Consider the following 25,803-nt stretch of genomic DNA (forward strand, 5'->3'; position numbering starts at 1 on the left):
ATGCATGTATGATGAATGCAAATGTTGGTTTTGAAAATATTTTAAATGAGCATCAAAAGAAATTCTTCTTCTTTTTTTTCTTTTTTTGAAAATATGTTAAAAAAAGATGGGGCCTGACCCAAATGTGATCCAAGTAGAAGGACTGGACACTGTTACTCTAAAAGTAACTTCTAACAATTTCTCTGGTGTGCAGAATGATTGTATCATTTTTATTTGACTTGTTAATTTAAGTTATATTTTGATGAGTTTTGTCATCTTTACAGTAACAAGCTCTACTAATTAAGCAAAACTAATACTATAGAAACAAAATACTTTTGTGGCTGTATAAATTTAGTGTGCATCCCGTGAATTTTAGATGCTAAACGATGGTGATAAAAGGAATGGAGTAGAAGGTTCTATGGCGTTTGAAGACATTGAAGACCTGTGTGCCTCTCTCACTCGCCTAAATGAATGAAAAGATCGTCACAAAAGGACTTTGACTTGAATTTTTGTGGACTTATGAGACTCTTTGGTATGAGTGTTTTTGAGCTTGTATTGGTAGTTGGACTCACATCTTAAGTTCATTCTAAGGGACTAGTGGCCATCTCCCCTATTTTAACAGCACGGAGCGCGCGCTCCCGTTTCTTACTTAGTACGTTTGGACACAGGTGTACTAGGAATCTGATTTGACCCTCGGGCGAGCTAGTTTTCTAGCATCAACGGAAATGGATTACAATATGTGCTCAAATGGTCGATCATATGAGTTTCTGCTCATCTGGTAGTCATCTGAGATATGGAAAATTGATAAATTTGGTAGAAAGCAATTTATGCTCATTTGGGAAATTGAAGAATCTAGTAGTCATTGAAAATATGGAAAATGAATGAATCAGGTAGAAAGATGGAATTTCCAAACCTACAGGTCACCTAGAGACACGGCGATCAAGGAATTATCACACCATAGGAGATGGAAAAGGTGGTCAAATGCACGCCCTCGTTCAGATTGATTATAAGACGTCGATTGATCTACACTAAAGAGATACACCCTAAAGTATTTCAAGTATATTCTAATAGTTAAGGGTAAAAAGTAGAACAGTTGACTAATAAAAATGACATATGTTCGTTTTTTATTTCTGTAACTCAGAGAGGACTTGGATGGTCCTAATTTAATTAGACACTGTAAACTACATGTTATTTGATAATGTCATCAATGAGTTATGAGAGTAGAAAATTATAAGAGTGATTTTCGTGTTCTATTGACATATTTATGCTTACTCTTTTTTTCAGACCGTTTGACATGATTTTACAAGTGTACATCTAGGACAGTTGTGCTGGAATTAATGGAATAATCGATGTAGAAGATGACATATACAATTTCTATAATGGATTACAAATGAGGTTTTTTAAAAAAAAAAATCAAAAGCTTTCAAAGAAAAATATTTTTTTTAAATAAAAAATGGAAAATTAAAATAAGACCCTTATTTTTTTAACTTTTTTTCGGAAAAAAAAACATAAATAATAAAATTTGGAAATATTATATATAATGATCAATGATAATGCAGATGATGGTTACTTACTTACTTGTGATGAATGTACGTGCTTATAGGTTAATTAGAATAATAATAGGTCTTGATATAGATGGGTGGGGTGTATAGACAGGTAAAGACCTCTAATAAAATGGGTAGGGGGATAAGGTGGGGACCCCCATGTGCTTCTCACTTTATGGCAAATGGGTATTTGGTGAGGAAAAATGGTATCCGTCTATACGTATAGACGGATAGTGTCCGTCTATAATGAGAATTTGTGTTAGAATAAATGATGCGTGAATGCAAATCAGAAGTAAGATTTTATGTATAAAGACGCTACATGGTGACGTTTGGACTCGTGCATCAATACTGATAAAATAATGCCTCCTGCTTATTGAATGATTACTGATGATTACACAAATTAAATAATTAATATCCACATGTATGTGCATGCAATACACATATACATGATACAAAACAAAATTTAACTCACAAGCCTAACTACGTACAAAGTTAGCATGAGAAAGTGGTGGTCAATCGGGTGTAAAAGCATATTTGAATGCTAGTGCAGGATGATGTAACTATTTTTATTTTTAGTCTATTTGATCGTATAGAAGAAAAAAAAAATACATGTTAAAACATTAACAAATAAGATATATAACATCACCTAACAAAGGTTCTACGTACTTTATGGTTAGGTTTGCGGGTTGAAAATTGGGTACTCACAACACTAAAATACTATTACATCCGCGGTGCAAGTGCGCGATGAGCCGAGGGTATTTTTCGGTTTCATGCTCACCTAGTCGAATGGACCAAGCGAGTTGCCAAAATACGACGTCATGAGGTGAAAAATACGTGTAAGGCGTAGTCGGTCGAATGGACCTTCTAAGTATACAACGTACTTTACCGAGGGTAAATTACGGTAGTTTAAATGGCGTAATATTGGCTTATGAAAAGCCTACACTTTTTGTTTTACTCTGAAATAAAATATTACAACGGCTAATGATGGCTACAATAAAATAATCAATCAAAAAAAACAAAGAAGTAGTGCATCATGCTTAGCTTATATGGTCCGAAAAAAAAAATATTGCTTTTAAACCCTTGTATGCATGCCAATTATCCTATTAATGAGTGCACATGATATGAACGTAATTTTCACAACAATCAGGTACTAAACAACGACGCAGAAAGCATACGAATCTTGTTAACAAAGACTCCTATATGTGAAATTAGTCGCACCCATAAAAATTTCGTCAAAAAATACGATATAACAAATAAATTTCAAGTCTTACCCTCTTATTAAGTCCCCAGCGTGTAGCCACTCTGAATTCCTGAAAAAAATCTCTTTTTTTGAATAAAATTATAATTGGATGGAGTTGCCAGTAGATTTTATATAAAACATACAAAAATAATTTTAACAGAAAAGGCCCCATTTGATCTCTGGTATGGGGACTGATCCGTCACTCCGGTCTAAACCAAATATTGTGGATTCGGGGGTCAAGGTACGGTCAGAGAAGGTGTTAAGCACCCGGACCGCCCATCGGAGTTTTTTAAGCGGTTCTCAATGCCCAAAGTACATCATTAAGCTTGGCACTCCAATCCTTTCATGATTTGTTCACCACACACTCAAGAATGGCCTTAATTTGTCGGTTTGACACTTCTACTTGCCCATTTGTTTGGGGGTGGTAGACAAGAACAACCATGTGTCGAACACCATACTTCTTAAGCAAGGCATAGTGTGAGATCCCTGAAAAAATCTCTTTTTTTGAAATAAAATTATAATAAGATGAAGTCACCAGTAGGTTATATAAAAAACATACAAAAACAGTTTTAACGGAAAAGGCACATTTTTATCCCTGTAATGGGGACTGATTCGTCACTCAGATCTAAACCAAAGATTGTGGATTGGGGGTAAAGGTACGGTCAGGGAATGTGTTAAGCACCCGGACCGCCCATCAAACTGATGGCCTTTACTATTTATTTATAATATTATATATTTGACGAAATTAACAATAAAAAAAGTTTTAAAACGATTTAATACAAGACTATACAAATTATTTACGTGGATGGATTAACTAAGTTAAGCTATTTACAAATTATACAAAGAAATTAGATTATGACAATAGAAAATAAGAAATAAAATATGACACCCTCAAGCCTACCTGGATACGGCGTTTCGACAATTAGCTTACTTGAATTGACTTTAGCGTGTCTTTATGCTCAAAATAGGATGAATGAATGGAACGATATTTTGTATGAAAGGTAGAATTTTGTGAGAGGTAGTATTTTTTTGTGAATTTTCTGTATGTAATTTTTTCTGTATATGAATAAGGGTGTTAAGAAGAGTATTTATACTAGTTAGGACGAGCGCTTGACGAGAATTGTACCATGTCTGGAAATGCCGTAAGATGGAATTTTAGGAGCTAAAAATTCTCTCCATTTCCTAAGAAAAAATGGAGAGGCCATTACCTATCAACGGCCCAGATTGCATCATTGTCAACATCAAACGGTTCACGATTTATGCATAAAAATAAAGGGTTAATAGAATATAAATGAGATAATATTATTAAATGGGTTTGTGAGAGGAAATGGAGAGAAAAGAAATGGAGATGATCCTTGTTGGAATTTCAGCTACTAAGGCTCCGTTTGGCAATACACTTCAGGTACCTGATTTACCTCAAATAGCTTTTTTGTCAAAAAAAATCAGGTACCTTATTTTTTTAGAGTGTTTGGCAACTACTTTTTTTGACCAAAAAAGGTACCTGAAATGAAATGCTACCTCATGTAGCATTTGATAAATCAGGTACCTGATTCTTTTTTGTCTACCAATTTTACCCTTGTTTTTTAATGTTGTCAACTAGAATCTCATTCAATACCTTCTCCCAAATAACACAAACAACCGTTAAATATAATTCTTCAATACACTTCACCGGAAAAAATCGATTTTTTTGTATGAGTTTAATAGAACTAATTTTGTATTCATAGAATACATTTTTCGATGATATATTGTTTGAATTTTTTTTCTTTTACCTAATCGTGATATGTTAATTATTGTTCTCAATCTCTTTGAAACATGTTGGAGACTTGCGCAATTACATTGAAAAAACTACATTATGACTTTATTACTAACAACACCAATTAGACTTGGCAAAACGGGTCAACGGGTCGGGTTCGGGTTTGGGTCGGGCCAATTCGGGTCGGGTAAGTTCGGGTCTCTCATTGATTTCAAGTTAATTAGGGTCGGGACGGGTCATTTCGGGTTTCAGATCTGTTTCGAGTTTGTTGGTCGGGTCTATTTCGGGTCAAGCGGGCCTGGTTGTTTCGGTTCGGGTAATTTTCGGGTTAATGAATAATAGAGAAATATCATTTCAAGTCTTTTTGGTTCAATTAGAGTTATATTTTGTCAGGTCATTTTCGGGTTTGATGGTTTCGGATCGGGTCTTTTTCGGGTCAAGAAAGCTCGGGTCATATTTGGGTCAGGTCGGGTCAATTTGTTTTTTCGGCTCACACTCGGGTGATGTAGTTCGGGTCACTTCGGATCTTGGGTCAACATTTTCGGGTCAGGTCAATCGCATCGGGTTGCTTTTGCCAGGTCTAACGCCAATGATAATAACACAAGAATAATAGCAAAAACATAAATGATAACAATAATAACCATGCCCTTTTACGTCATTTGATCAAATATCAGCTACCTTTTCAGCTATTTTCCAAACACTTTTAATAAAAATCAGCTACCTTACCAGCTCCTAATTTTCAGCTACCGTTTCAGCTACCTTATCAAGTTCCAGGTACCTTTTCGGATTTCAGGTACCTTTTCAGGTTTCAGGTACCTTTTCAGCTAGTTTTGCCAAATAGAGCCTAAACTTCTATCTTATTTACACCGTACAGCTGTACGTGATAATTTTATCCAATGTGCCATATATTGAGTCCTTGTGCGCACACTTTGCTTGCTTCTCTTTTTTTTTTTTATTATATTATGCCTTCCTTTTTAATCTCACCTCATCTTAAACACTAATACATACTTCCTCCCATCCACTCCAAAGCTAACCATTATTATAAACGGACCACCCACTCGAAACTACCTATTTCCTTTTTAGCAAAAAACTTGATCAAATTGTCCTCATTTGTACATTTTAATTACATAATATGCCATTGTCTAATTTTATTAATTGGACCCACCAACCCAGATTAAACCCCCCACCAGCCCACCTAAACCCATTTACTCTACCCACCCACCTAATTATCCCACTAAACCTTAACATCACCCTCAGCAGTCACGCGATCAAATTACTCTCTCTCACTCTCACTCTCTATTTCAATCTTCATCTTCTTCAGTCACTCACCCAGATCTTCTCTCATCAACCCATCACCCCTTCTCTCGTTCAACAATTCATCACTCATCAACCCATCACATATTCTCTCGTTCATCAATTCATCACTCATCAATCAAATCGTCCTGTCTTTCTCGATTAAAATCGATTATTCCCAAAAACCGAATTATTCACATATCTGACTATAAAAATGAATCGCCATGGTAGTGATTTTTCTTCTTATTGTTTGGAGTGTACATTGACACATTTTAAACTTGTGTCAGACACTTGTGATTGCGGTTCCAGTTACCACGATGACTCTCTTCCTTCAAATGAAATTGTACCTGATTCTATTGATCCATATGATTTGGGTACTGAGGTTCCGGAACCCAAATCCCAGATTTGGATTTAGATGTTGTTCCAAGCACTCCTGAGTATGACGATTTGTCTGATCCTCCTCGTGACTTTATTGCGACATTAGAAGCGGCTCGAACTCCTCATGTACTTCCTGAAGTTGTTCCCGACACTCTTGACTTTGTTCCTGCGGGTTTTGATGATCCTAACTACAAATTCATCGATTATGATCTTCCTAAAAACAAAGATGCATTTGAGATGATGTGTTGTTTTCTACCCAGGTTTCGTACCATTTTCTCTCTTTTAAAAGCGAAATGGTTATCAATGCATCCCTAATTTTTTCATTTTTTTGTTCGGTTTTTAGTGTGCTGTGTTTGATTTAAATTTAATTTTATTTGATTCTTTGTTCGATTCATCGATTAGCAAGCAATTTTGTTTTTAATTTGATTTTATTTTTTTGTTAGGTTTTCGATGGTTTTGTTGGTTTTGTTGTTGATTTTCTTTTTTTTGTTTGATTTATTTTTGCGAGATATGGTTTGATGATATGGTTTTGTTGGTTTGATTTTGTTGTTGTTGGTACAATTATTGGTAATTGTTGGTTTTTAGATGCTCTATTGACTATTGTTGCTGGTGGTATGCTGCTATTACTGGATTTCGTCTTACGCGGCTGGTTTACCTGATGTTATAAGTCTGACCAAATGATTTTTTGTTGGTTAGTTGTTGCTGTTGGTATGGTTATTGGTAATTGTTGGTTTTTAGATGCTTTATTATTGCTGGTGGTATGCTGCTATTACTTGATTTCGTCTTACGCGGCTGGTTTACCTGATGTTATAACTCTGACCCAATGATTTTTTGTTGGTTAGTTTTTGCTGTTGGTATGGTTATTGGTAATTGTTGGTTTTTAGATGCTCTATTGTTGCTGGTGGTATACTGCTATTACTTGATTTCGTCTTACGCGGCTGGTTTACCTGATGTTATAAGTCTCACCCAATGATTTTTTTGTTGGTTAGTTGTTGCTGTTGGTATAGTTATTGGTAATTGTTGGTTTTTAGAGGCTCTATTGTTGCTGGTGGTATACTGCTATTACTTGATTTTGTCTTACGCGGCTGGTTTACCTGATGTTATAAGTCTGACCCAATGATTTTTAAATGAGGGTCTTTTTTGTTAGCTGTTGGCGTTGGTAGTTATGTTGGTTGTCGTTCCCAAAAGGATGCCATTTTCATGTCACCCCTTCACTAACTATTGAAGGAAGCTAAACATGATCATTGCTTGGCACCTCAATCAATGATCATATTTATGCCACTCTGGTTTGTGGCAGGTTTTGGCGGCAGTAAATGAGCATTGGCCATTTTAGATGCCACCCTAATTTTGGTCAAGGCGGCACTAAATGACCAACTGAAACTCAATGATGAGAGGAACAAGTCCCTCATGCCTCATTGCTGCTGTCAACAATGATGACCTAATGTGAATGATATGATAAATTTAAAAACCACCAAGTAGTCTTGATATGAAAACTTAAAAACATTCATTACATATTACATTACAAAAGAATGTTTAGGAATTAAACATTCAGATTAAACAATCTGACAATGTTTCTTTCATAAACATTGTAATATTGGACTTCAATGTTCAAAATAAAAATACAGAAATAACCTACTGCATTTACCTTCATCATGCTTCCATCCCTTATGCAGTTTTTCAAAAACTGTTGCGTATGTTCAAAATGTTGCGTCTCCACTTGTCTTCACTACTGCATAGCTTCTTCTGTAACCTCCTCCATTTGAGGTAAATTTTTCAACTGTACTCTTAGATAATCAAGGGCAGCCCATTGTCCTTGATCATCTAAGTACTACAAACATTCTCTCACAATTATCTCATCAACAATGAGATCTTTTGGGAGTGTACCCAGCCTTTCTAAAACCCTCTTCCTCATATGAGGTATGGTAAAGTTGTTGTACCCTTTGGTTAACATAATCTCCACCATAATTATTTGTAGAGTAAGAAAATTGAAGTTTAGCTTTTTTTGTTGAAGTTCAACAAAAGCGTCCTTCACATTTTTGACCAATTCAAGAACTGTGGTGGCTGCCTTTTCATGTTGGAGAGTTTGTAATGCACTAAAAAATCCCAAGTCATTGATATTTAAATCAGGATTTTTTGGTGGTTGAAAAACCAAATGAATATTAAAACCGTCTGAGTTGGCAGCAGCTCTAAACTCAGGTTCGTTGTCTTTAATGAGATGTCTAGTGTTATCTTGCTGGATGAATATGTCTTTACTTGCTTTTTGCGGCCATTTTGCCTTGATTGCTGGTATTGTATAGTGAATTAGGCAGCCTTTGATTACTTCTTCCGTTATTGAGTTGGTTGGCTTGGTTTCTAATGTGCCAGCCGGCCTATTTCTACTGTTTCTCACTGCTGGTATTTCCTCTAGAAAAGGAAAAATCCCAATTTTTCCATCAAAAATCATTTCACCATTATCCCCATACACAGGTCTACTGACCGCACACATGAACATAACCTTAGTTTTAAATCTCTTTGATTGGCAAGCTCGATATTGCACATCCTCTTCCAGGATAATGTAGTATCGCTCCGTTGTTCTAGTCATGTAGAACCATTTCTCGTCCATGTGAACTTGTTGTGACATGTCTTTGAACTTGATCTTGTTTTAAGTCATGTCAACAAATGTTGATGCAAGAGAAAAGATGAGCCTTTCTAGGTTGTTTGAATCAGTTAGGCTTGGGTGTATTGCATTGGTATGCTTTTTTACCATACCCGCCTTAACCCAACGTTGGACAGTTCTATATCCAACTCCAAGTTTTTTTGCAAGCTTTTTGATTGAGGCACGATTTTTCTTTGGTATGCTATTTTTTTTCTTTGCTCGAGTCCACCAAAGCCATACCGTCTTCCTGGTAACGTTCCACTTGAGGACAACTTCTGAAATTTTGTCTTTCATGGGGACCAAATTCTCAGAATTCACGAGCAAGAAATGTGCAATGCCGTCCTTTTCATCGTCCTTTAGGTTAGTCTTTCCCATTTTAGAAATTTGATTAAGATCTTACCTGTATTTATTGTTCTTGTTTAAGATATTTTATGTTTGCCTTTTTTTTGTGTGTGTTTTGGCAGAATATGGAAATTTGGCAGAGAAGATGGAAATTTGGCAGTGTAAAGAGTGCTGAGAAGTGAATAAAGAGTGCTGATAATTGTACTTTCAAGTTGTAAATTTGTAATGAAAATTTGTAATTTTTGGTTTTTGGCGCAAAGTTGAAATTTTGACAGGAAAGTTGAATTTGGAGTTGTACTTTCTTCCAATTTGTAAAGTAAAGTTGTACTTTCACTCAACTTTGGATGGCAGGTTGATAGTGTAATTAACTCAACTAATTTTTTCCTCTAATCTCAACTTTATCATTTCCACCTTTTCTTAATACTTTAGTATGACACAATACCCTCCCTTTTTCTACGTTTTTCTTAAAACATGTGAAACCCCCATATTACCTTTGGAGTTGATGGAAGGAAGTACAATATAATAATCCTAAAGGTGAGTTGTCAAACCATATTGAGCACCAATTCTCCTTTGCGTGCATTTATCTCCTAGTGGCATACTAACTTCGTAGTTTAGCCAACATGTACTTCCGCTTTAATAACGATTGATCAATTCCTCATTAGAGCACCTCCAACCATGCGTTTCACCCTACGCTAAATATTGAGGAATGCTAAATTACAGCTTCCAATCATAAGGATGTATCCTCATTTTGTTGAGGATATGTGAGCAACTCGACAATTCGCTGAAGAGAACGCGCAACATGTGTGGGGCTCCACTATAGAATATGTGAGAGTAAGTAGAGTGAGGTGTGCACTGGAGAGATAATGTAGGACTTTTATTTTTCTTTACATCTCTTTTTACGTCTAAAATTTGTAAATAAAAATTATGAAAATTATATAAAAATGTTCATTTCTTTTTTCTCTACACATAGAAATCAATATTGATAGTATTTGGAATAGATTTTTGAGAGAGAGAAATGATGAAAAATGATTGGATGAGGAATATTAGTAAATTATGGTTGGAGGAGTGTTTTGATTGTAAATTGAAAAGTTAGGGAATAATGAGGTGGATGAGTAAGAAGTGATAAGAGAGAGTGAGATGAGGAAGGGAAAAAATCATGATTGAAGATGGTCTTAACTCCATGCATCTGAATTGGACGTGACTATTGGATCATAATCATTTGGACTAAATTGCACTAAACTGGGTTGGACTCTAAGAACAATAACGTTACAAATTGATAATGTAGCCTTATTTTATTAATTAGGCCCAACTAGATGTCATGACTAAAAGTGCCATATAAGACTGTATCATTTCCGAATGGTATTTACCGTGGTGTGCCGCAATTAGAGTTAAGTAAATGCGCTATGAATATTAAATTGTTGAAGTGGACTGGGTGATAAAATGATTGTTTTGGGATAATTTTGAGCATAAATAACCTGATACCAAATTTAAGTAAGTTTCATTCCGAATTAAATTAAGGCCTCATCATCGGGTATTCAAAAGACTAGTAGACATTTTGAGGTGTGTACACATAGATGGTGCGGTTGATGAAATGTGAGCCACCATTACTTATAACGGCCCTAGGCACTCCAAAGCGTGGAAAGATATAATCCTTAAAAAGTTTGGTAACGACTCTTGATTCATTGGTGGGTGCGTCAATAGCTTCAATCCATTTAGACACATAATCCACCGTAACCAATATGTATTGGTTGCCAGTGGAAGATGGAAACAGTCCCATGAAATCCACACCCCATACATCAAATAGTTCCACCTCTACAATGTTGTTAAGAGGTATCTCATCTATTCTCCCGATATTTCCTCTTCATTGACAAGAGTCACAAGAATGAACAAAGGCATAGGCATCCTTGAACAAAGATGGCCAATAAAATCCATAATGGAGAACTCTAACTTGAGTCCTTGAAGTGGATAGATGGCCTCCATAAGTTGTTGCATGACAAGATTGGAGGATTTCCTTACCCTCTTCATGACTGACACATCTTCGGTAATTACCGTCATTGCACATTCTATACAATAAGGGGTCTTCCCACACATATATCCTCGCTTCATACTTCAACTTCTTCCTAGCTTGACTGTCAAGGTCTTCCGGAATAAATCTAGAACACAAGTAATTTGCAATGTCCACATACCAAGGGTCGGAATTCATAATAGCCAAGATGGTGTCATCAGGTAGCCATTCATTAATGGGCATCCTATCATCATTATCCCCTCTTGCTTCTTGTGTCATCCTAGATAAATGGTCCGCAATGACATTTTCGGCACCCGCTTTATCCTTGATGGTGATGTCAAATTCTTGTAGCAATAGCACCCAACGTATCAACCTTGGTTTAGAGTCCTTCTTTATCATAAGGTGTTTGAGAACGGTGTGATCCGTGTAAGCAATGACCTTAGAACAAAGAAGGTAAGGTCGGAATTTTTCAAAAGCATACACACCGCCAAAATCACCTTTTCCGTGGTGGTGTAGTGGCATTGAGTGTTATCCAAATTCTTGCTCACATAAGCTATGACATGAAGCTTCTTATCTTGTCTTTGACGTAGAACCGCCCCTAGTGTAAAGTCGCTTGCATCGCACATTAGTTCAAAGGGGAAGTCCCAATTTGGTGGTTGCACAATTAGGGTCATCACTAAAGCTTGCTTAAGCCTACAAAAGCTCTCATGACAAGAATCATCAAATACAAAGGTAGTGTCTTTGGCAAGAAGTGAGGTGAGGGGTTTAGCAATTTTTGCAAAATCTTTTATAATTCTCCTATAAAAACCCGCATGACCCAAGAAACTCCTCACACCCTTGACAATGGTTGGTGGGAAAAGTTTCTCAATCACCTCAACTTTAGCCTTGTCCACTTGGATCCCTCTTTTGGAAATGACATGACCAAGAACCACTCCCTCTTGCACCATAAAGTGGCATTTTTCCCAATTCAACTTGAGATTGTATTGGATTCAAGTTTGGAGCACTTGGGAGAGGTTCTTCAAACAATCGTCAAAGGAGGTGCCATCGACACTAAAGTCGTCCATAAACACCTCTATGGACTTTTCAATATTGTAACACCCCCACATACCAAGGACCCTTAACAAGACCTTCCCTAGCATATAAGGGCATTTCCATCTCGGTTGCACGAGGACAGTAATTGTGATACTCCGCGATAACGTGGAAAATATAACTAATAAAATGGGGAATTTTAGGGAATTTTTAAAAACTTTTAAAATTTAAAGCGCGGGTTCATTAAAGTACAAAGCACGAATAAACAATGCGGAAATAAAGTTTAAATTATACAAACGTGATAGTCAAGGTGAGGGAAAATATATCCCTCGAATGACAATACAATAAAAGGTGAGTCTAAACAGTCTTAATAAACCGACTACGAGGCCAAAGTGCTCGCTAGCTCACACATGTCTTCACCCCATAGATGCACCAACTAATACCTGTCATTCATGTAAACATGAACGCCACAGTCAGTGGGGAGTAACTCAAGGTTCTCCCAGCCACAAAATGTTAAAACGAACATAACAAGGAACTAAAACAGATAAGTCATATAAGATGCATACAAAAGATACGAATATTAAGTTTATATGTGAACATGACAAATAATTGAGATGGAACAAGATAGACCAACATTAGCTTAATAAAGATTCAACTGCTCATGTGAGACAATTAAATAATATGAAAGACAAGAACACGGTCATTTATACAAAAGCACGCATTTCAAGGAATTACAACACAGATATGAGGTTAGAATCCAAATCATGTGAAACAGTTAAGTAAGGGATCATCCAATGCAAATCACAAGAATAGAAACTGTAGCCATTATTTGGAAAACCACTTAGCAAACATTGTACGGGACGTGGCTACTAATGTCACATTCATACTTATGGCTTGCATCTCACCATAAGAACGGATGGGAACATCAATCCCGACGATCATATCGCAACTAGAGGGCTTATAGCTCACCTCTAGTATCCGATAGGACCAAGACAAATAACACAAGGATTAACTCTTACCTTGAAGGACAAATACCAATATCTTTAACCAAGCAAGACCTTTACTACTCATATATCAATATATAATTCCCCTGGTAGGACGACAATGGTACTCCCAAGATTCGGTCCTAGTCTAAATCTGGCCAGATTCTCGGGGCAGAACGGTCCTCGATTCGACATGCGGCAGAACAGTCCGCATCCAAGACTCGATCGACAGAACGAAAGTCGAGAACCCACAATCGGCAGAATAGTCCGAAAGAGGCGGAAAATATGAGCTAAACCCACAATCGGCAGAACATTCCGAAAGAGGCGTAAAGATAATTCAAGCAGTACGGTATAGCATAAAGGCATTATCACCAGAATACGATATGAGCTATCCCACAATCGGCAGAACAATCCGAAAGGGGCGGGAAAACATAAATCAACCAACTCCCGGCAGAACGGCACGAGAGCGGCGTAAACCAATACTTAGCAGAACGACACAAGTAAGGCGTAAAAGTAAACCAAGCATATATGATAGTATCATGACATTTCTACAAGAATCGACTCTTACAAGTAATTATTTATAATCATCTTTTCATACTTGTAACATATAAAATAAACATTTCATTTTATAATGATACATGCCGGTTAAATAAAATATAACAAGCGATAATGAATAATTTACGTCACGTGAAGACCGAGATAAAATATGAATAGTCAAATATGGATCATTTAGAAGTCCATACCATCCTAATAGATTAACCCAATAGCCGAAGTATGTGTACAAGCCCAATTCAAGACACAACACAATCTCAAATAAAAGAAGAAGAATGAAACAAGGGGTATAAGCCTATACTCAAACATAAGAGTTGGCCCAATCATAAAATACAAACACACCCATTACAAAACACAACCAAAACCACAAAGAAGAAGGAAAACAAAGTATACACTTAGCCAAACTAGCAACCAAAACCGTGACCAATATTATACCCAGCCAACCATTGCTAGGCTGTCGACCCACGACTGACTCCTGCCCAGCCTTACGTCCAGCTCCGGCCAATCCCCACGACCACCTCTAGCCGAGCCCAACACTACCAAGGACACGGCCCAATACCCACCCACAACAGACCAGAAACAGGCCCGAAACAAGCCACCAAAACAGAGCAAAAACAGATTTCAAAGCAACCACCCGACCCGCCAAAACAGACCAAGATACATGCCATAACGGGTCACCAAAATAGAGGCATACTTGGTCCAAAACCGAGTTTTCAGAGCGGGAGAACTAGAGCATACGTAAGAGGACATGTGAGGGGGAGAATGGCATGAAGACCGGTCTGAGTACTGCCCGTCCCGTCCCCAAAACAGAGGTCAGGGCAGCTTCTGTCCCAGCTATGCAGCCGAGTTCCAGTAGTTCAAATCAGCTCGAAATTAAGACAGAATTTAAAGCAAAGTTGAGACGGAAATAAGCACAACTAAAACAGGAATATCCACCACAAAATTTACCATAATAATGCTCAAGAAAAACCATGAAGAGCAACCAAAATCACCCATCTTTTGAGACGGGAACTGCACTCGAACAACCCTCCATACCCGAGTTCACTTAAGAAGGAACAAGCTACGAACATACCCAAATAAACATGTAAAATGACCACTCAATACACACATTCAACCACATACATGAGAAAGGCATAAAGAACAAAACTTTATGGTAAATAAGAGTGAAAAACCGAGTTAAAGGGGGAAATATCGACACTTTGTCGAGTAACCTATCACCGTTACCTTTAACTTCTTTAATGGACACGATTTCGATTCAAAATCATCTCGAGTTGTCAAAGCTTGCCCTAAACACGAAGAGGAAATGAATTAGTACGAGATTAGAGCCTTAAGAAGGATGACAGTCGCGGTTTTGGAAGAAAGCAGGAACCTTTCTTACCTCAAAAGATGAAGAATGGAAAGGGGAAGCTAATGGTGTAAGAATTAAGGGATTTGGTTGAGAAATAAGGGAGGAAATGGGGGATGAGGATGACGGAATGGGGTAGATGTTTTGGGTTGCTGCTGCTGTTTTGTTGCTGCGTGAATGAAGAAGAAGACGAATAAGGGTGGGGGTGGGTCACGGTTTACAACAACAACAATAATATCAGTAATAATAGTTGTACATAATATATATAATAAATATAATAATAATAATAATAATAATAATAATAATAATAATAATAATAATAATAATATATAATAATGATAGAAGAGATATTTTAAAAGTAGAGTGTAAGAGGGTAAGTGAATGTGTTGTCGATTTTTGGTTGGTCCGGGTCAAGTAGGTACAAAGTGAAATGTGACGGTCTATAGCTAGACGAAATAATGTCTCGAGTTTATTTTAACTTGAGACGGAAACTAATATTATTACCGTCACTATTATTATTGTCCGACTAAAAATATTTATACATTTATTCTTATATAAATTATGCCTCAGGAATATACTTTAATAATACGTATTTTTATAAAAAGAGCTTTTATATAATACGTTTATAAAAATCGTTTTTGACATAAAATTAATTAAACTGAATAATTCAAAAATATAAAATAAAGTAGCCAAATGGTTTAATAAGTTTTAAATGTCAAAATGGGAAATTCGCGGGTGTTACAGTAATAATCAAATGTCGATAAAAGAACAATTAAGTTATGTTACAGGTGATTAACAAAACTAACGATATCAATATACAACTCAAAACCACTATCAACTATGTGAACTACTACTGTTGTGACTCGTGATGTACTCATCCCGCCAAGCACCCAGCTATCATCCAGATCACAACCTGCTAAGACTGACTGCTCACCATAAGGGATCACGGCAGACACAACAGAAACAAACAACAAGACAAACCACACAAGGTTAGTAACTGGGGAAATACACCAACAACCACAGACACAAGATAAGCACACACACACACACACACACACACACACACACACACACACACACACACACACACACACACACACACACACACACACACACACACACACACACACACACACACACACACACACACACACACACACACACACACACATATCTCCAATCCACCAATCACCGTCACCGACTGTCCACTGGACTAGCCCTGCCAGTGGGGGACCGCAGCCGTTCCCACCTAAGCCCCGCTCATCATACCGAGCGATAAACCCATGTCCATTATTGTGCACATCCCCTCCCGTGGCGGATTCCACGTAGGGCAAACTACGGGCGTGAAGCCACTCCCGCAAGTGACTCCACTCAGCCGAGGATGCACCTCGAGAACCATAGACAAACAATCACAATCAGCTCCACCACAACAACGATAAACGAAACAACACAACACCAACCAACTACCACAATCAATCAACCACATTGACACTACAACAGCCAAACCACATCAAAAGACACTCTAGACAACCAACAGTACTGAGTAGGCGAACCTACCTTTAGCGTACCGCAGCGATTGCGCTTCCGATAACAAGACACCAATCAACCAAGCAACACACCTATACAAACAGTACAACCATCTATCACTATCGCTACAATCCTAACTGAAAACAACGACGACGATGATGACGATGATAACATACCTAAGCATAGCAACTCAGCGTCAAGACCGCTACCCGAATCAAGCATCCCATTCCCATGGTGTAAGCATCCTCAAGGCAAGGGCTATGGTGAAGGATAAGGAGAGTGACGACATCTAGGTTTAGAAAATGAAGTGCAAAAATTATTTGAGGTTTCACGAAACACGATTTATAATTCCCCGCTGCAAACCCGTTACTCGATCGAGTAACTAACTTACTCGATCGAGTGACGTCTACCCGATCGAGCTCCCTAGCTACTCGATCGAGTAGCCTCAGCTAGATCGAGTCCCACGCAAAACACCGCTCACATCGTCACAAGATATAACCCATAAGGTTTCCTAAGGTCATGATCAGTGTCTAAGGTCAGTCAACGTCGGTCAAAGGGTCCCTAAAAGGACGGGTATTACAGTCTTTCCCCCTCAAAAAGAACTTCGTCCCCGAAGTTCAACTCATCCTCCTCCCCGACACAAGACAAAGGATCAAAGGTCAACACCACTGCTTACCCGACACGGGTCAACATACTCGTTTAGAAACATCATCCAACTATGTATGTTCATCAGACATCATCATCATCCACCCCAGCCCTCAGTACACAACACGACTCTCAGCGAATTACTAACTTCCTTTTGAATCATTGGACACATACTAACCACAAGAACGACTAACTCGACTATCAGATCACTTGCACTTAGTACATAATGTTATTCAAATGTACACCAACACAACTATCATACTATACTTTCATTACTTGTCAATGATTACCAAATACAAAACATACAAAACAACGGTCCTACCAATGGTTCACAACGATACATTACTCATTCCATTTTATTACCTTAACCATACAATACAACTCTGCTGATAACAACTCTACAACTGCTAATAACATCCAATTCTCATGACAACATAATGAATAATTAACTGAAAAAGAAGTATTACGACATGCTATTCTATTCAATAATTATAAACTTCTATTCAATTACACAATAACTACTATAAAATTATCCAAACAATCATTCAACATACTTTCAAATGTCATGAAAACACTATAAAATTGTTATAGTTATGCCATTTTCCTTTTTGCGACATTACTCTTCCCCTCTTAAAAGGAAGTTCGTCCCCGAAGTTCACCATCAAACAACTTTCCTGTCCCTCAACCCGATTACCTATTATACCATATTGACATTACTTACAAACCACAAAGCAAACCTTGACTCATGACCACCCATACACTGCTTGACATTACACTATTTGACTTGTATAAATATAAAACTACTGAAAGCGTTGTTTTAGCAGGATTTTCAGTGATCTAGAGCGTCCTGCCAGGGATTTATATGTAGGGTGATCTAACTCGAATAACTTGCCTGATTGGTGTAATTAAATGTAAAACAAACTAATAAATAATGACACAAGGATTTTATACGTGGAAAAACCACAGGAATAAGGGAAAAACCACGGGCACCAAGCCAGGAGTGATTGTTACTATGATTCTGATAGCCTGACAGTATTGTTGTATCGGGCGTGATGAAAGAATATATTGCTTAAGAATACAAAATATATGAGTAAAAGTGATGGTATCTCCGATCCTCCTTCTTGTCTTCCCCCACTTTCTATTTATAGGTGGTTGCTTTCAATCCCTTTGTGCCGTTTAGGTTTTCCTGGTAAATAGGGAATGTCCCCTATTTACCCGGAGATGGTTGCTTCTTTCTTAGCCGTTGCTTTGACTGCTCCCTATATTTTTGCCTTCTGGAATTGGTCTTCCTTTTTTGTAGGGAACATATGAGATCGCTTGTTTGTTGCCTGCAATGGCCTGTGCTTTATCTTTTCAGGCCGCTTATTTTTTTTCGCTGTCTTTAATCAACTCCCCGCTTAATGCCCGTCAATCTTGGAGTAATGCCTGGTTTTAGATCTCTAGAGCCTGGAAGTTGTCTTTGGCTGTTGCCTGGCCTATATCAGTCGGGCGGGATAATTTAGGGCCCAACAATTGCCCCTTATCTTCTTATTCCTTTATTGGGTCCGGCCGGGAATGAGGAGATAAAAATTTGGGCCGAAAAGTGATTTGTGCGGGGACTTTCTATCGGATTCAGAATTTGAGTTTGCTTCAACTTCTTGTAACGGTTACTTGCCATAAATAGGGTAGGTTCACAAAACCCTAGGAGAGTCATGATTGATCTTAACCACTTGCTTTCCTAGCCGTTATGGTTTTGCGGCTATAAATATCTTGTTTGTTTCGTGTATGTCTTCACATTCCAATCTCTAACTTTCTTCTTTCTCTTTCTAAAAAATTCTTCCTTTGCAAAATTTCATCTTTTAGAAAAAATAATATATGGCTGGTGGCGGGAGAAGGGCGGACTTCAAAGGCTCTGCCGAGATTGAAAAAGTTCTGTTGAAGTTGAAATGGCTTCCTGCCGAGGTTGAGGGGGTCCCTGAAGTCATTCCCGAGGATGACGTGGTGGAGGTTGTTCCTCCTCCGGAGATTCATCCATGTCTTATAAGGGGGTTGAGTATTCTCCTAATAAGGCTTTAGCGAGTCTCTTTCCATGAGGCTAATCAACCAAACCTGCTTTTGAGCATTATATAAAGGGCAGGGGTCTCATTCCTCATGGGGCCGAGGTTTGGATTCCTGAGAATGGTCCTATCAGGGCTAATTGGAGTAGCCCGGGTTGGTTCTGTATTTTTGAGTGGGCTTTCCGGGGTGGTGGTCAACTTCCCCTTTCTCCTTTTATGGCTGAGGTGGTTAGGGCTATTAGGGTTCCTCCGTTTCAACTCATGCCAATGGTTTGGAAGATTGTCCATTCTATTGAGCATTTATGTTCTAAGCATAAGTTGGTTATTACTGCGGATGATTTTAAGAATGTTTATCATCGAAGAGTCATTCTCTTTGGGAGGTTCAATTTTCGGTCGGGTCAAAGATGGCTCACCCGATCACCAATTTTGATTCGGGGGATGATAAAGGTGGGCTCAAACTTATATGTTTATCAAGGTGATTCAATTGCCCCGACTGGACTATCTCAATTATCCAAATTGTTGAAGGAGGTAATCTTTCTTTCCCCGCATAATTTTTGGTTTGGTAATAGTATTTTTTGGAGAGTTTACTTACTTTGCCCATGTTTTCTTTTAGTAAATGATTGGGTGAATAATCCCGATCTTTGAGGATCGGTGACCGGATAACGGCGTTTATGGCGTTGCTGAAGAGGAGAGGGCTTGGCCTCGCTGTCAGGGCAAGCGCTATGCCTCGTTTTAAGAAGGCTAAGTTGAGCACTTATAAGCCTGTGAAGAGCACTAAGGTTCCAGGGGCATCTTCATCAGGGAGTAAGTTCTCTTGCTTGTTTTGTCATTCTGTTTTCTGTATTGGATCCATGCTTTTATTGCGATTTTAGAAACTCGTCGTGCGGCTACCGGGGCTTCGCCAGGATTGCTAGTTTTGGTCTGTCTTTGGTGAAGGCGGGGTTTCTCAAATTACGGGGGAGAAGTCAAAGAGCGGTGAGGCAACGGGGAGTGATAGTCTTGTTCAAATTCGGAATCTGTGCGGGAGCTCGGTTGGTATCGCTGAAAAGGTTGTGGATGAAAGTGATCGTCCTGAGAAGAGGAAGAGAGTGGATGAGTCTTTGGGAGGAGTTCATGAGGTCGGGGAGTCGGGGCTCGTATGGATGAGGTCCGGTTGCTAAGGATCAAATTCGAGCTCGGGCTTTTGTGGTTGATGATCCTTATTTTAAGTACCAAGCAGAGGAGGCTTCTGCTCGTGCTTTGGCTGCTATGTATCGTTCCGGGATTATCTTTGCCAACCTGGTTACCATGCTTCAGGAGGTATATATTTTTTGTCTTTGTTTGTTGTGGGTTTTTGTGTGTGTTTTCTTTCTTTTGTGGCTTAGATGGGCATTTTCTTTTGTTTTTAGAATGTTAATGATGTCTTTGAGGAGTGCTGTCAACTGGAATCAGTCCATGGTCTAAAAATGCCTTGGATTGGGAGGTACAAATCTTGAAAAAAGATCTTGACAAGTTTAAAGGCGATTTGGAGGTGTCCAAGGTGAGAATCATTCGTTGAAGGAGGATAATGAGGCGGGGAAGGCTCGGTTCTTTGGTGGAGTCTCGCTAAGCTGAAATCTGCTCAGATGCCTTGAAAGCTCTTCGTGCCAAGTTTGATATTGCCCGGAGGAATTGAAGGTGAAAAGCGAGGCTATGCGGGAGCGATTAAAAGTAAATGAAGAATTGGGTGTGGAGAGGGACGAGGTTCGGGCCGGTATAAAGATGTTTGCCTGTATTTCTTTGGCAAGGGTCGTGTGGATGCTATGAAAGAGCTGCTTTGAAGTCGCCCTTTTGGAATCCCGATCGGGAATTGGCCGATCTCAATACCACGTATCCTGAGCTTTGTAAGTTGCATGCTGATGAGGAGGTGGACTCTCCTCCATCTAAAGGGAAAAATAGTGATGTTGAAGGGGATGGAGATGAAGAAGAAGAGGTCTGGCGATGAGGGGATTGGCTCTGCTCTCGTGTCCAAGGTGGGCTAGTTTGAAATATTTTTTGTTTTTTGTTTGTGTTGTTTTGGCCTATTCAGTGGGGGGATGTTCCCTGAACAAATGATTTAGGATTTGTTTTGGTTTTTGTTGGCTTGCTTTGAATGAACGGTGTGTTCTTTTTGCCTGGGAAGGATGTATTCCTGGGTAGGTTTGAATATATATGTCCTTTCCCTTCTTGATTTTCTTTCTTTTTATTTGGAATTTGTACCGTATATTCATGTGATATTTTTGTTAGAATAATGCCTCGGGAGGGGCTTATGGCCCTCATTCCCGTGTTTATGGGGAATGGTGGCTTTTTCTCGCTGTCGGGAGGGCTTTTAAGAATGAGGGTGGTTGCCGTCGGGAGGGCTTATGGCCCTCGGCTGTCGAGAGGGCTTTTTGACAAGTACTATGGTCTATTCCACCTTTGTACTTGTCTTTTTATGTATCTTGAGCTCGGTTTATTTTTCGGGTCGAGGCGGGCGGTGCCAAATTAGAGCATTTTTAGAAATGCTTTGTTCGGGTTGGGTGGAGTGGCCCTCAATCCTGAACATTTGTTTAAGCCTAAAGTATAACATATAATAAGTGAAAAGAAGGCGTAAAACAAGTTTTCAGGATTTGAAATAAAGTTTTAGGTGAAATTAAGAATGATAGGCAAGTAATTTAGCACATAGCAGGTATGAAACTTAGCACATGTATATAGGGTGAGTAGTTTTACCGCTTCTCGGATATGAAATAGTTTTAAGTGGAGAATGTTCCAAGATCTGGGGATCATTTCTCCTTCCAAAGTTTGTAGCCTGTAAGCTCCTTGTCCCACTATTGAATCAATTAAGTACGGGCCTTCCCATGTAGGGGCTAGTTTGCCTGCATTCTTTTCTTTGGTGTTGGGGAAAACTTTCCTTAATACCAGGTCTCCTTCTTTGAATACTCGATATTGACATTTTTGTTGTAACTTCGGCTCTTTGTCTGTTGGTAGCGGCTATCCCGACTTTGGCCGCATCTCTCGGTTCCTCTGTTAAGAGTAGGTTATCTTGTAATAGGGGTCTGTTTTCTTCTATTGTGTTTAGGTGCTTCTGGTAGTTGGCACATGAATTTCACTGGTATTACTGCTTCACACCCATAGACCAGGGAATATGGTGTTTGGCCTTTGTGGCTGTTTTTTTGGGTGTGGTCTGTCGGCCCATAGAACTAGGGGAGCTCTTACGCCCATCTTCCTTTTCTTCTTTTCGACTTTTTCTTCGAACAACGATTACTACTTTGTTGCTTGATTCTGCTTGGCCGTTGGCTTTAGGGTAGCCTGGTGTAGATGTGACTAAATTGATATTCCATTGTGCACAAAATTAGGTTTCTTTTTCCCACAAATTGTGTCCCATTATCACAGACTATTTCTGAAGGTATTCCATATCTACATATGATATTTCTTTTGATGAATGATATGACATCTTTTTCTTTGACTTGCCTGTAAGAGTCTGCCTCTATCCATTTGGAAAAGTAGTCAGTCATTGCTAGCATAAAGACTTTTTGTCCAGGCGCCTGAGGTAGCTTTCCTACTATGTCCATGCCCCATTTCATGAATGGCCAGGGGGCCGAGATGGAATGTAGTAGTTCTGATGGTTGATGGATGTAGGGGAATGGATTTGACAGCTTCACATTTCGAGTGTATGCTATGCGATCGACTCTCGGGGTTGGCCGAAGTAGCCTTATCCGAGAATTTTGCTTGCCAGGCTTCTTCCACCTTTATGATTTCCGCAGTAGCCATTATGTATGTCTTCTATAACCTGGCTGGCTTCATTTGGTTCCAGGCAACGTAAGTAAGGTCCAGCCTGAGACTTTTTAAACAAGGTGTTATTTATAATGGTATAAGTGGATGCTTTGATTTTCAAGGCCCTTGCTTCGTTTTTATTTGCAGGGAGTATCACAGCAGGAACCAATCATAGTTAAGGTTTAGTCCAGGAATTTGTTTCTTCCCGAATAGGGCAAATTCGTTCGAGGCTTTTCTATGGTTGGTTCCAGGAGGGGACGATGGGTATTTTGTCAAACACAAAGCAGGAAAATTTGATCCCAGTGGCTAGGGCATCCGTCTGGGTATTTAAGTCCCTTGGTATTTGGTCAATGTCAAAGGTTTTGAATTTTTTGCAAAGGTTTTTGACATATTCCAAATAGAGTATCATTTTTGAATCTTTTGCAGCATATACTCCTTTAACTTGATTGGAAATTAAAAGAGAGTCAGTTTTTACCTTGAGGTTTGCTACACCGAGTTCTATACATACCTTTAATCCAGCAATCAGGGCTTCATATTCAGCCTCATTATTCGTGGCTTTGAACTCACAACTAACGACTGTGCAATCGGGTCTCCCCGTGGTGATTTTAGGACTAATCCTAGGCCGATGCCTTTCATATTTGTTGCCCCATCTACATGGAGAATCCATTCCTGGTCTATTTTTTGTGTGTCAAGAAGGTTGACCTCTTTTATGAGGTCTGGTTCTAGGGTAGGGTGAATTCACCACGAAGTCTGCTAGTGCCCGAGACTTAATTGCCGTCCTGGGTTCAAAGGTTATATCATAGGTGCTGATTTGTACTGACCATTTTGCCATTCTTCCCCGACAGCTCGAGGCCTTCTCGGACAGATTTGATAGGCAAGTTGGTTCTTACAATGATTGGGTGACTTTCAAAATAGGGTCGAAGTTTAGTACAGGACATTACTAAAGCAAGTACATATTTTTCAAGTAGGCCATACCTGGTTTCTGCATCTAGGAGACTTTTGCTTACATAGTAGACTGGATGTTGTTGGCCATCAACTTCTTTGGTCGGACTCCACTTATTCTTTGTTTCTGTGATGATAGGTAGACCGTCGGGGGTTCTCCTTTGTCCGGTTTGGCAAGTAACGGAGGTGTAGTCGGGTATGTTTTGAGTTCTGGAAGGTGACTCATGTTCGAGGCAACCATTTGAATGCTTTATTCTTCCTGAGTAGGTCATAGAATGCCTTGCATCTTACGATGATCCGAAATGAATCTATTCGGGTCGCAACTCGTCTGTCGGTTTTGAATATCTTTGACTGACTTGGGGGATTCTAGTTCTAGTATGGCTCTTATTTGTTCTGGGCTAGCTTCTATTCCTCTTTTGGTGACCATGTACCCCAAGAATTTTCCTGAGGATACCCCGAAATGGCATTTGGATGGATTGAGTTTCATATTAAAATCTTCTAGGATTTTAAAGGTCACATTTCAAGTCCCGACATGATCTTGACTTTCTTTGATTTAACTACCATGTCATCAATATAGACTTCCATGGTGTCCCCTATTTGATCTTTGAACATTGTGTTGACCGGGCGTTGGTATGTTGCCCCCGCATTTTTCGTGGCCAAAAGGCATTGCTTTGTGTAGCAATATATGCCTCTTTCGTGATAAATGCAAGTATGTTCCCGATCAGATGGGTGCATCTTGATTTGGTTGAATCCACTTGAGGCATCCATGAATGTCGAGTTCATGTCCTCTTGGCATCCACCATTGCATCTATGTGTGGGAGTGGAAATGGGTCTTTTGGACAGGCTTTATTGAGGTCATGTAATCTACACGAGACTCTCCACTTGCCATTCTTCTTTTGAACCACCACTACATTGGCTAGCCAGTGGGGTACATGACTTCTCTTATCATCCCCATGTCCGATGTAGTTTGTCTACTTCTTCATTGATGATGGCATGTCTTTCAGCGGCAAATTTTCTTCTTTTCTGCTGGACAGGCTTATAAGACTCATCAACATTTAGTTTATGTGTAATAATATTGGCATCTATTCCGGTCATATCAAAATGTGACCAGGCAAAACATGAAGATTTACTTTTAAGAAAACTTACTAATTCCGGTCCCCGATATTGTCGGGGACATCGAGATCCTACCAAGACATGCCTGTCGGGGTACTCGTGGGTCTAAAATTACTTGATCGAGTCTCCATTTTGGTTTCTCGCCACATGAGTTGTCCTGACAGTGGTAATCGTAATTGCTAGGCGAGGGACTTACCTGTCTTGGAAGGCTTCAATGCCTCGGTATAACATTCCTGGGCAGATTTTTGTTCACCTTTAATGGTTGCTACTCCCCATTCTGTTGGTATTTTGATGCATTGGTGATAGGTAGAGGGTATGGCTCTTATGTTGTGGATCCATGGTCTTCCCAATATAGCATTGTAGGATGACAGGCGGTCCAGACTCCAAATCTTTCATATGAAGATACTCCTTCCACATATGTGGGTAGGTGTATTTCTCCTAGTGTGTTTCTTGTTTCTCCACTGAATCCTACTAGGACATTAGACCTTTTTATGATTTGGCTCTCATCAATCTTCATTGCTTTAAGGACATCAAGCATGATCGGGTTTCGAATCGCCTCCATCTACCAGGATTCTCATGACACGTGCGGTCCCTATTTGCATGGTGATTACCAAGTCATGTCATGGTGGAGGTCCGGAATACCACCGCATATCGGTGTCGTCAAAAGTAATTTGAGGTAAATTGATAGATTTAAAAGGAGATTTCATTTTTG

General features: G+C 39.0%; 1 protein-coding gene across 1 annotated transcript; it reads right to left on the reverse strand.

Moving 5' to 3' along the window:
* Nucleotides 1-8,015: 8,015 nt before the first annotated feature.
* On the reverse strand, nt 8,016-8,807 carry LOC141628807 (uncharacterized). Its single transcript, XM_074441907.1, has one exon. The coding sequence runs from the start codon at nt 8,805-8,807 to the stop codon at nt 8,016-8,018; it is 792 nt and encodes a 263-aa protein (XP_074298008.1).
* Nucleotides 8,808-25,803: the final 16,996 nt, after the last annotated feature.

This window comes from Silene latifolia, chromosome Y (assembly GCF_048544455.1).
Source record: "Silene latifolia isolate original U9 population chromosome Y, ASM4854445v1, whole genome shotgun sequence".
Taxonomy (NCBI): domain Eukaryota; kingdom Viridiplantae; phylum Streptophyta; class Magnoliopsida; order Caryophyllales; family Caryophyllaceae; genus Silene; species Silene latifolia.